The 12,448-nt window shown below is 40.4% G+C and overlaps 1 protein-coding gene across 4 annotated transcripts; it reads right to left on the bottom strand.

The window, feature by feature from the left end:
- Positions 1-1,755: 1,755 nt before the first annotated feature.
- Positions 1,756-12,297, bottom strand: atcaya (ATCAY kinesin light chain interacting caytaxin a). Of its 4 annotated transcripts, none has more exons than XM_034582551.1 (14): positions 12,121-12,297; positions 11,582-11,992; positions 10,065-10,164; positions 7,126-7,184; positions 6,770-7,021; positions 5,965-6,138; positions 5,644-5,746; positions 5,283-5,414; positions 5,084-5,170; positions 4,636-4,734; positions 4,400-4,435; positions 4,222-4,293; positions 4,073-4,125; positions 1,756-2,610 (listed from the first exon to the last, which is right to left on the bottom strand). In XM_034582551.1, exons 3-13 carry the CDS (start codon positions 10,139-10,141, stop codon positions 4,098-4,100), a joined length of 1,119 nt encoding a protein of 372 aa, XP_034438442.1. In that variant the 5' UTR covers positions 10,142-10,164; positions 11,582-11,992; positions 12,121-12,297; the 3' UTR covers positions 1,756-2,610; positions 4,073-4,097. The 4 variants fall into 4 exon arrangements, with proteins under 4 accessions (XP_034438442.1, XP_034438444.1, XP_034438443.1 ...); XM_034582553.1 differs by having other exon boundaries at positions 11,582-11,935; XM_034582552.1 differs by lacking the exon at positions 12,121-12,297 and having other exon boundaries at positions 11,582-12,030.
- Between the last annotated feature and the right edge of the window lie 151 nt (positions 12,298-12,448).

Genomic DNA, 12,448 nt, shown 5'->3' with positions numbered 1-12,448 from the left:
CACACATCCCTCAAAGGATAAGAGATATGGATGGATTCATTTATGGTTTAAAGTTTAAAGTTTAAATGTCTTGTTGAGCACATGAACCTCAATGAATAAACTATTATACTACTATTTTATCTCAGTTAATCTTAGAGTTGATGAAGCATGACAGTCCAATATTATTTTTTTGAGTAAAATATATTTGGCTTTTACTGGACAAAAGTAGAAGAAAGCATGTAAACAAACACCACAGCAGAATTTGGGAGCAACAATTTATTGACTTATATTTACATGGAAGAAACAATCATGGCGACCTAGAAAGAATCATCCTTCCCATTTAAATCCGAGCGAACATTTTACAGCAGACAAATGGTAGGCAAAGTATTTGTAATAATCTAGACATTGTGCTTTTCTGTTAAGGACAGCATGTCACATCAGCAAACCCTGCCAATGGTACCAGGTTTAACTTGACTAAGATAACCTACAAATCCTAATAACTAAAAAAGGCTACACTTTACATTCCTCTACTTAATATGGTTTTCTTTTGGCTCAAAAATAGGCACTCAGTTCAGCCAAAAATATATCAACAGAACAACCTTCCTTATATGACAAGCTATGGCTGCTGTACTGGGATCATATATGTTTGATGTAACGGCTCAGGTTTGGTTTACTGTGATCATCACATCCAGAAATGACTGAAGAGAAGTGAAAAGTTTAAACCTTTTCTTGAACATTCCCACAACAGAAAGGCAATAGAACAAAAGGAGCATCACAATTGAAATAGCTGTTTAGAAACAAATATTTCATGAGTCCTATTATTTTTAATCAAGACACTTAAGTGTGTCCATGCTGAACTAACAGCTACACAACTGCATGATATCAGTCATGCTCCTTTTTACAACAACACAAACACAGCTAAACGTAAATCTATCACAGTCTCTAGTTTAAAAATTATGATAACAAAATCCTACAGTGCAAAACATATCAACAGTATACAGGCAGTTCTTTACAAAAATAAAATCTCTTTCTCCTCCTGCTACAATAAGATGATTGCTGAACAAATTGAAGACGAGAAAGAATTCAAGGAAACCCCAGAAAATGTCTATTCAATAATGCATTATACATGCAAAAAAAGAAATGCACATGTCAAAATAAGACTTGTTTTAGGAAGAATATAAGAATAAGCTACATTAACGGCATCCCTCTGTATTAAGATCCAAATGCCTCAGTTGTGACCTTCCTTTAAGAGGCTGCATATTATTCTATATCGTCCGCAGTGATAACATGTTTCCACAATCTGAGCTGACAACAAATGATCTGGAAGAATTAAATTAAAATGTACATTTTAAACATCCTTTTTTCTAATACACACATGATAAGTAATTGAAAACAATGAAATCCTGCTCACTGTCAGAATGAAGATTATTATAAATGATTTAGACATGTTCTGCTTAACGTAGACATTTTAGAAACTCTGTGAAAGAACCATAAAATGCAACATCTGTCTATTTTGTCTTGACTGCCGTCACTTACACACAGATTTCACACATTATTCTGTATTTTGTGGGAAACTATTTTCCATACACAGAATATGTAGGCTGTATGACACAAAACAATGACATCCAAAGCATGTCAGTGCAATGTATGAAATCTGTTGTGTGGCCACATGCAACACAAGATAGACAGATATATGTGCAAATCAATGTGCAAATAGTTTAAAACATGTATGATTCTTATAGGTTTTGTCAGCAGTTGGAAACTCTGCTTCCTCTATGAACACACAGAGAACTGAGGCACATCATGACATAAGGTCACACGACAGATGGAAGGGCACAGAGGAAACTGTGGGATCTGGAAGAATAACTTTAAATGATCCCTATATGTCGGAGAGTGTTAGTACAACATTTTCAAAATGTCAATACAATAAGAGAGCATTTGACTTATACAGCAGCTATGTGGCAAAAAAATAAAAGATGAAGGCATCTGATCGAATGGAGTAACATCATTATTATATCTGCATTATATTGACACAACAGCGTCAGTATAAATGTGTGTGATCACAGTGATCTGGTGATGTCACACAGACACGAGCACAGTTTCTATTCAACCCCTCAGGTGTAAGTCACACCTCCCTCTTGTCAAATGAAAATGTTGCAAAGAACTCTTAAAACAACTTTGATTTCGAACAAACATCTGCTTTTTTTAAGGTAATGCAGTGAATTTACTACTATTAACAAGCTGCGGAATAAAAAATAACAACTTTCTACTGTTTTAGTTATTGTAGAGTGATTTTCTGTCCTTGTTTCCGCCTTATAGAGCCTCAGGATGATGCAACATTTCAATATGGGAGACCGCACAGCAGGGTAATGAACTGATGAACTCAGTTTTCATCAAGAAACAGTTCTTGCAAAGTACTGAAGCTCAGCGGAGCAGCGTCTTCCCCAGTGATAGCTACACCTCTCACAGAGAAAGAACAAGATGGTTCCAGGGTTCCAGGCAGAGGGAATAGAGATGGAGCGCTCAGAGTTTCGACTGGAGGACGATGGGACAAATCTTCAGCTGGATGTTGGTAGAATAAGGAAGCTGCTTCTTAATCAAAGGTTTCATGCTCAACACTTAAGTCACATCCTGCACAAAGAAAAGGAAATGTTGTAGATGAAAATAACAAAAACATGTTGCTTTTAAGGCTAAAGTCAAATAAATACATTAACCAATTCAAATTAGTAATTCCAAGAAATATGTTTATGAACTTTGTCTCCGTCTGGTCTTTTTAGGGAAATATCTTTTGAGTTATACATAATGAATCAAGTCTAGACTGGGGTCTCTCTGTGTGGAGTCTGCATGTTCTCCTCGTGCCTGTGGGGAGTTTTTTTCCAGGAACTCTGTGGGCTTCATCCCACAGTCCAAACACATGCAGGTTAGGCTGAGGTTAATTGGAGAATCTAAATTGAGCTTAGGTGTGAATGTGAGTGTGAATGATTGTTTGTCTCTGTATGTTGACCCTGTGATACACTGGATACACTATCATTGGAATTTCAGTCGTATGACCTTTATCAGCAAGACAGACAGTTACAGCATACTACTGTATTCTTAAACCAGCAGGTTCAAACCAGCTCAGATTCTTTAACACTCAGGCTCTATGTTGCTGTGGACAGGATTTACTCCTGGTGGCTGTCTATGAAAATCCCATTCGTATCACGCTGCCTTTGTTTTGGACCCGATAGACAAAATGTTACATCAACTTTTCGGACATTTGCTCTCCCTCAAGGTTTTGTACTGTGTGTTGCATCGACTACAAACTCGTGCTGTGTGCAGGAAAAACTTAAGAAGTTAGATTAAACTCAAGCAAAGATCCCAAAAGATCCTCAACATTCATCCATTAACTCACTGCTAATTATGAAGGTCAAGCCTACAGTCAATCCTAGAGTCAACCTGAAGCCAATCTGAATGTGTTTGGACTGTGGGAGGAAGCCGAAGTACGAACATGCAAACTCCACTCAGAAAGGCTGATGAGACTTGTTTATAAACAATGTGGCTGAACAATGAGGAACTAGACGATCATCTAACGACCGAGCATTAGTGTGGAAAGTGTGGAAACAACAATTAGGCAGACACCCCTCCCTGACAATGGAGGAACTGTAAAAAACTCCCCTCCCTGCACCAACCCACACACTCACACAAACTGGTGTTGTCTAAGCATTATATATAACACTGCAAATTCACACATATTCAATTTTAGCACATGTTGAACTGAAGCTTATTTATGTGTTAATGTCTTTCCCATGCACATACCACAACTTGTGCTCATAAAAAGTCTGAAGCAGCATTAAATATGCTGTTTAAATACTTTAAGGGAATTCCTACAAGTATTCTATTCCAATTATTGCAATCTAACAAAGACCAAAGAGAAAGTGTCCTGAAATATGTAACACTGCTCTAAATCCTGTGTCTGTATTGAAATATATAAAAACATTACTCTGGAATGTGGAATTACTATTTAGTTTGAAATGCAATCAGTAACGTGGAGGTTCCATTTCCAAGCACAGTGCCACCTTGTGGAGAATAAAAAGAAGTGGAGGAAACTACCCACCTGCAGAGTTCTGTCCTTCTCACAACTATTGATCTACTATCACCGACTTTGGCCTGAAAATGAGAGAAACAATACACAGACATATATGAAGACAGTTTCCCAACTAGATAAATGTTAAATATGAAATTAAATTCTGTGAGGACTGGTACCTTGCAGACTTTTTCATTGCCTCCTGAGGGACTGAGTGTTGCTGCTCCTGCTGCCTCTGCTCCTGCTCCATCCTGCAGGCACAGACAGTGTGAGTGTCATTCTGTATAGCTATTATATTTTTTATGTAAGTGAGTGCTATTATCGAAATTAGATAAAAAAATCATGGATCTATTTTACCTTTCCCTCCGGACTTTAATCCTCTCCTCGTCAAATCTGAAAATGAGTGACACTGTAATATCCTGAATTCACAAAGTAAATCCTTCCGTCTCAGCCCATTTTCAGAAAAACTTGCATTATAAATTTAATTTCGCTCTCATTCAAATAACATTGCAATAATCATTTTACAGAAGACACACAGCAGGACTATCACTCCTGCAGCTCAACTTCTCTATCTAGTGGTCAGTGACACTTACTGCACCACACACTCTGGGACATGGACGTGCTCCATGGGGACGATCTCGGCCAGTTCATCCAGACTGTGGACATACTGGATCTTATTCATGAACTTCACACTGTGATGGATGAGGAGGAAACAACAACACAATCATAGGTTACATCATAGTACTGATAATGTATCCATGAACAGTTTTTGTTATATTTTTGTGTAAAAGGCAGTTGTCAACACATTTAACCTCTTTGAAATTGTAGCATAAAGAGTTTGTGTAATAAAATAATATGATAATATTCAGTCCACAATGTCCAAGGCACTCATTCACTTAAAGGGTCTTAATTAGGTACGACAGCGATATCTATAATTCATGTGGACGTCGATCAAAACAACAAAAAGCATCTTAACTTGTTCACAGACATTTGTGGATTCCCCATCTTAACCATACAGTTATTAGTGACTTTGTGTATCACCTGATAAAAGGCCTGGAGATAGCCAGGACTGTGCGTATGAACCACGTGGGATGAGCGATGACCAGAGACTTCAGGTTCTTCCTCAATCTGCCATCACAACACAAATAACAGGTCCATTCAGTCGGCAGATTTTCCATCTAAAATGAACATATATGGCTCCACAGCAGTTTGTTTTCCTGCAGCTTCTCCTTTTCCTCACCTTCTGTCAATCATCTGGTAACATTTCTTGAGCCAGCTGATCCCGGGCATCTTACTGCGAGGCGTGGCTCCGTTCATGTAAATGATCAGATAATCTTCAGCCACGAGCATCTCCAGGCTGCTCACCATGTACCTGGAGGACAGATGAGGTGCGCTTTGTTAAACACTGACTTCAAAACGGTTGTATGTAAAGATAAAGGATCATGAAAGGATCACTTAGACAACGGTTTGTCCGATTTCCCAAAAGGTGAACGTAGGTCAATAAGTTCCGATTTGGGAGCTTATACTTATATAGATAATCCATTCATGTACGACATCAAAGCTTGTACTTGAAATGTAAAAGTCAGCCATGTTTAACTCACAGGAAGAGGTTTTCCATGATGTAGTGATAATCTGGACAGCTGCTGTCAGGCAGGTAACAGGCGGAGAACACAATGATGGCATTGAGACCCTCTCCGTAATATCCTGATGAGAGAAAGATCCAGTAAATCACAGACAGTGTTAAAGCAGCAACAGTAAACTGAGGTATGATGAGATCTTTACGTCTGTCTCACTGGTGTTTACCTGATAATAACGTATTAATATATTAATAATAAAGGTTGTTTGTTTTACTGAATAAATTAATCTTTGTATTTAACTAAAGAGTAAGGCCTTCATTGAGTTATCAAATGGATTTCACTGACCTCCGTGTGTGATGACCCGTACGTAGGGTCTGATGACCTGCATGTCAATACGATGCTCCTGTTCTCCGATGATCACTGTTCTCCAGAGGCGTCCATTGTTGGTGTTCCCCTCTCCGTCCACTTCTCCTGAGCCGTTAGCGGGACCTGCTTTGGCCGAGGCCACCGGAGTGTCGTCTGAACACAAACAGACACAAAAGGTATGATTCTCTTTAATATGTAACAGCCTGCACAGTCCCAAAAGTAAAATGTATTGTCTATTCCTTTTAAGAGAGGTTTTAGGTGATTGATTAAATTATCACTAGCTTTAACGAAATTATATTTGTTTTTTGTGTTTCTTCCTGAGGATTGAAATCAGTATGTGTTTTGTTAGTTTTTGATTAAACCTAAATGTGAATATAGTTTCACCCTCATTCTGTGCATACAGCTTTCAGATTGTAAAAGAATTGGGTTCGGGTTGTGCACTGAAAAACTCATTCTTGGTCTAAATAGAATAAATTCCAACAGTAAAATCAGATTAAGATTAAGTGAACCAAATAAATAAAACAGTTAAAACATTAGAACTGAAGACTAAATATGACATATAAGATTCCACTGATTCTACAAACCTCAGCATATATAGTCTCTTATGTATTATATTGGATTTAGATAATAGATATAGATTCATATTACATTACATGAGAAACTGATCTTAGTATTCAGATGACCTGAAAACATAATCTTGAATCTGAGTTATATTGAGTCAGAGTTATAAAATTGAATAAAAGGTATAGTTGGCAGGCGTGCATATTTATTTTTAACTCCTGACCTTCCCACTCCAACTCGTTGCCGTTGGTGATGAACTCCAGTGAGTCCGTCTCGTCTGGTGTATCCATGTCATCAACGTTGATGTCCAGATCGTCCGGTGTGTCCAGGAAGTCATCTGACAGCAGAGAGCCCTCACTGTGATCCAGGGACAGGTTCATGTCCGGGGCGAGCAACGTGCGGCGTTTACGGTGGGATGAGGACCCACCGCCGTCTCCTCCTCCAGGTGGGCTCACGTTCAGGGAGTTAGGGGGAGCTACAGAGGAGAGGAGAGGAGAGGAGAGGAGAGGAGACTGTAACTGAAATCATGAAGGTACTCATCCGTCCCTCAGTGATGATCCAGTTGTCAGTGACACTTACAGCCTCTGTTGTCTGTGAGACCGCAGGAGGGATCCATGTCTCCGTACTCTGGTAGTGGTCTGTAGGGAAACATGCACAAATAAACAACCATGACTGTGCTTGTTAAAAAGAATATATGGTTCAATATGAAATATACTGTATACTAATACAACACAAAGTCAAAGTTCTGCCAAACAAGTGTGAGTCTGCCACTTTAAATTAAAATTAAAGTAAAGCAAGCATAAATATTGATAATACGATTTATTTTTCTCTCTTCTCTGTTCTCCAACCTGCTGTGGTCTCTATGACTTTGTCCACGCAGCAAAATGTAACATTGTGAATAGGATTAGACATGGATGTTGTCACTGATCTGGCTATAAGCACTAAAAAGAGCTGTGAGCTGAAGAGGATAGAGATGGTAATTAACATCTCTTTGGGGAGAGATGAAGATTACAGAGGGCGGAAAATTTAATGGAGGGGAAAGGGGGAGGAATGACAAAGAGACGAGTGCAAGAGAGGAGAAGAAGGCGTCTGTGTGTGTCCCCACAAAGCTCTGTTATTTACTGTTGACAACCTGGTCAAAGGTCAACATCTTGCTCTTAATATAAGTGTGTGTGTGTGTGTGTGGGTGCGTGTGCATTAACCTATGCACATTATTTAACATGAATTTAAAAAAGCCATTTAGTCTGGCTTTAATGTAGTGTTTTATCAAGTTTATTTGTTTTAAATAATGAAATTTTTTATTTTACCAAATTTTTTATATTGATCCTTATCATTTATTTTTATATATTTAGGTTTTATTGACCTTATACTTAAGAAGTTGCCTATAAGGAATTTATGGAGTACTTTTTCATTTGTTGTTTTTACTGCTTGTTTATATTTTATTGTTGTCTTTTCTATTATTAATGGTATGAACTGGTCAGTTTAAGTCATTCCTTTTTACCCATTAAAATAAATGTTAACATCCTACGTTTAGTCAGTCACCTGTAAACCACTTTGAATCACATTTGATTTGATCGGAAGCTGCATTATAAATAAAGTTTGATTGATTGATGGCAAATGGCCTTTCATGAGTGGTTTAGTGTCGATCAGCAACAAACACCAAAAGAGACCACAGGACTGAAAATAGACTCGTACAGTTAAGTGTTAAAAGAGCTGCAGCGGGGAGCTACAGCGCAGTGTTATTCAGCAGGGGGCAGATTTAGCTGCATTCCTGTGAAAGCCAACTGCTTCTCCCACCCATCTGCAGGAGCACAGTGTGAGACAGTGTGTGTGTGTGTGTGTGTCTGTTTGTGTGTGCTCTTCCTCAGCCAACAACACTGGCTTTAGCCCAGAGACACAACCACAGCTGAACAGTCTGAATCTATTCCCTGAGGAGCCTTGCACTGAATAACAGTCCAACACCTCCTTTGTCAGAATCGAAGCCCCTTTCTATTAAACACAACAGACTGATGGGGGTTTATTCTTTCAACAATAGCAAGAGAATCTCTTTTTTTGTGGCTGCTTTGTCGTGCAGCTACATCAATATCAGGATGAACTGATGATGCTTACCTTCAGGAGGATACTGCTTTTGTCAAGAGCCGATTCAAATGAGCCTTTTAACCTCACACACCTCTGTGTTTGCTTTGTTGAACCATTCCCAGTCTTCTGAGCTGATGAGGGATGAGCAGCACTCTGAGGCTACACCTCAATAATCCATCTGCTGCTGAATATTCCTCAGCCTCTGTCTGCCTTTAACCAAAAATCCTGCCACCATTTTCCTGGCGATGCTGTGTTGTTGATCAGTGGCTGCTGCTGCGTCACATGACGTAGACTGAGACCACAGTGCACCTGCTCCCTGGCTTCCTGCTTCCCATCCGAGGAGGAGGAGGGAGGAGGGGGATGAGGAGGAGGGAGGAGGGGAGCTCAGCACCAACTGGCATCACACGTCTCCCTTTTGACTGCTCTTTTTCTGCGCATCAAGATTTTCATTCAAACCTCTCATCATCAAATACCACGCCTGCAATTTCTAAATTGCTTTTGTTTGATTGCACTGACATAAAATATATGTAAATAAATGATCTTTCTCTCAGTTTCCTCTCCTGCTGCGACAGACCATCGATCAGATTTCCTATTTCAGAGCCTCTCACTGTGAACATCATATCAAATGTCACCCTGACCTCAAAGCTTACTGTACTAATCATTTCACACGAGGACAGCTATACAGTTTAAATAATGCCCTATTAATGCATAGAAAGCAGAACGTACACAACATAAGGCTATAAATAGTTCCCAAAATAGAAAGTGTCAATATTTCAACCAGAATGTCACTCGAGCACTTAGCTCCACCACGGCCCAGTATGTCCCCTTATGGAACCGCATTTAAATCCACTGGATCCACATTGCATTTTAATCAGATTGCACACACTCTCATTAGTCCATGAAACATGCCTGGCTTTTTTCATCAAGATTCAATCCTTATTCTCTGAGAAAGGAATGAAAATGTTAAAAAAAAAGCTGCCCGGTCTCACAATGTTAAAGAAAATCTTTGTGTTCTTTCTTTACCACAACCATCTGCATAATGTCATGAAAACTGGTTGCTGACTAACAAACAAACACAGATGAAAACATAACGTCTTTGGTAGAGTTACAGCACACATGTGTATAAATATCAATGAGTCTACACAAAGTAAACCAGACTGAGAGTCATACAACTCAGCCTATAATGGTAATTAGCAGTCAATCTGTAATTAACTACATATTTAATCTTAGATAATTAAATATTTACCTTTAAACTCAAATGTACGTGTACAAACACACATTCGTAAACATGTGCCACATGGTATGAACACCCACAGCTCACAGAGATGCGTTAAGCATCTCTTCTCTTCAGTATATTCTCAACCTTCAACGTCAGTCCTGTATCTGACAGTAACGGAGCAGAACAGATGATGACCAATAGAAACGAAAAAGGAACCCACCTGGGGAAGTCTTCATCCTGCCACTCGTCTTTCACTTCCATGTTCTCCATGCGTAGAGTCGCCTCTGTGGTGCCCATCCCTCAGAGAGGAGAGCAGGGGCCTGCAGGTGTGAAGAGAGGAACCCCTTCTCAATGAAAATCGTTTACAACAGATGAAAGCTGTCAAATGAAATGAGTGTCCTCACAACAGGCTGCACCACAGAGACACGTGTTTGAAATGATGGCAGAGGGGAAAGTCGGCATTGTGGGAGGATGTTTCTGTCCAAATAATGAAACATTTTTCAATACAATTTAGGGGCTGATACCAATGCTGCACGGTCACATGGTTTTTTTCCCCCCGGCCCACAGGGGCACATGTGAGAGGCATGTGATGGAGTCGGACAGAGCCCATTTTCTGCAGCTCTATTCTCATGAAAGTCAAATATTACATATGAAGTCGCTACTGGTTGGAATTCAAGAGGCCAGGGTGGACGACAACCTTCAGCCCATTTAATCCCCCTGCTCGCTGCTGCTTAATCCCACCCGACTGATGCAGCCACTGACTTTTTGATCTCTGTTCACACTCGTGCTTCATGCAAAAATCTTCAGTTCAAACCAGAACTCACATAGTGATGAAGATTTGGGGGAAAAAAACATGCGGCATATAGTTTATTTGCACATTATATATATATATTAAAAAAACTATAGAGTGAAACAAAAGTTAAAACAGTGTGCAGGGGAATTGAGAAGCCAAAAAAAGGCTGATGAAGATGGCTTCCCTAAGGAAATAACAATAGTCAGCAAAGCAAAATAGATTTAAAAATAATGGGTTTACACGTGCATTATCAATAGTGTTTCTAGATGCACTCTTGCCTCTTTATTTCGATGGTTTGATGCTGACATTCAGCTGCATTATCACAATGCAATGGTGGCACATGAATAACAGCAGTACAGCTCTGCACTGGCTGGTGAACTGTGGCTGATTAACTGCACGTAAAGTCCTATTGTACTTCTCTGCTTATATATAAAAATCCCCAGTGTCTGAATGACGGAGGATTCCCAGTCCGTGATGGAGGTTATACTTGATACCGTGATGACAAAATGTGGTACAACCTGCCAGGAGTGGGATTATGACAACCATGCTGCAACACATAGAGCCAACGACAGTGGAAATTGGTTTTAGTGGTTTTGGCAGCAACACTTGTGGTTGAGTATAAGCTGGAGGACGGCCATGTTCTATATAGAGGAAGTATTTCCATAGGAAAAAAGCAAACACGAGTGATAATATGGACTATATCTATATCATTATATATCATATTATTATATGTGTCTATAACCAACACAGGTCATTTAAACTCCCTGTTCATTTACAACCATCGTTCCTGTGTCATTCCAGTCATATTTTGTTGAAATATTTATGCTGCAAAAAGACATATGCAGCACATTACCACTACAGAGTCAAATGTTCCCACTGCCTTCCCTTTTCATGCAAGGTGTAAAAGGTGCAAGCAGATCAGAAATGCATGGACGTCGACTCACATGAGCGGTGCAAGATGCCCTCGAAACCCTCTCTGTGGTCCGTGCCTGTGCGTCCTCCCTCCTCCTCCTGCTGGGTCACAGATGCAAAGATGCGAGGGAAGAAAGTCCTGATCCCCTCACGCCTGCGGGGGAGCATCAGTCGGGCTGAAATCTCCCCCTCGCCCTGCTCTCTGTCTTTGGCTAATTCACATGCACACACACACACACACACACACACACACACTCGTGCACAGACACAGTCGTACAGTGTCCTCAATATCAGCCGCTCGCCAGCAGCAGGTGTCTGGAGACAGGGGGCACCTCTGTCTGTGATGGACCCCCCCTCCTCCTCCTGTCTCCTCCGCCTCTGGCCACCTTTGTTGGAGAAAGACTGGCCGTGAAGAGCGAGCCGACAGCAGTGCCTCTCAGCTCCTGCATCCACACCACCCAGACACAAAATTCCTTAAATGAGGCTGCATCTGCTCTGGCATCATGATTTCACTCTTTATCTCCCCCTTTTTTCTCAGCCTCTGATTGGACAACCATTTCCCCCTCCTTACCTCTAATTCAGTTCCAGTCTTGCATCCACATCCTTTCTGGGGAGGAAGCTTTTCTGTTTGTTTTTTTAAATACCTAACCTCAACTTGGGGGGAAAAACAAATGAGCACCAGTCTCTGTGTCCTTTTACTCCATTAGATGGAACCTGCTGCTGTTTTCAGTGGTCCTCTCTATGTGGTTGCTGTTCCCTGGCAACAGCATCACTCTCCATGCAGAGCATCTCCCCTCCCTCTCTGTCTCCCCACCACGTCTCTCTTACCCCAACTCTCCCCACACACATTAATTATTCTCCCCCTGACTTCACTTGCACACGACCAATCATATCAGCCC

The sequence above is a fragment of the Hippoglossus hippoglossus genome, chromosome 4, assembly GCF_009819705.1.
Source record: "Hippoglossus hippoglossus isolate fHipHip1 chromosome 4, fHipHip1.pri, whole genome shotgun sequence".
Classification (NCBI taxonomy): Eukaryota; Metazoa; Chordata; class Actinopteri; order Pleuronectiformes; family Pleuronectidae; genus Hippoglossus; species Hippoglossus hippoglossus.
This window is presented reverse-complemented; position numbering and strand designations above follow the sequence as displayed.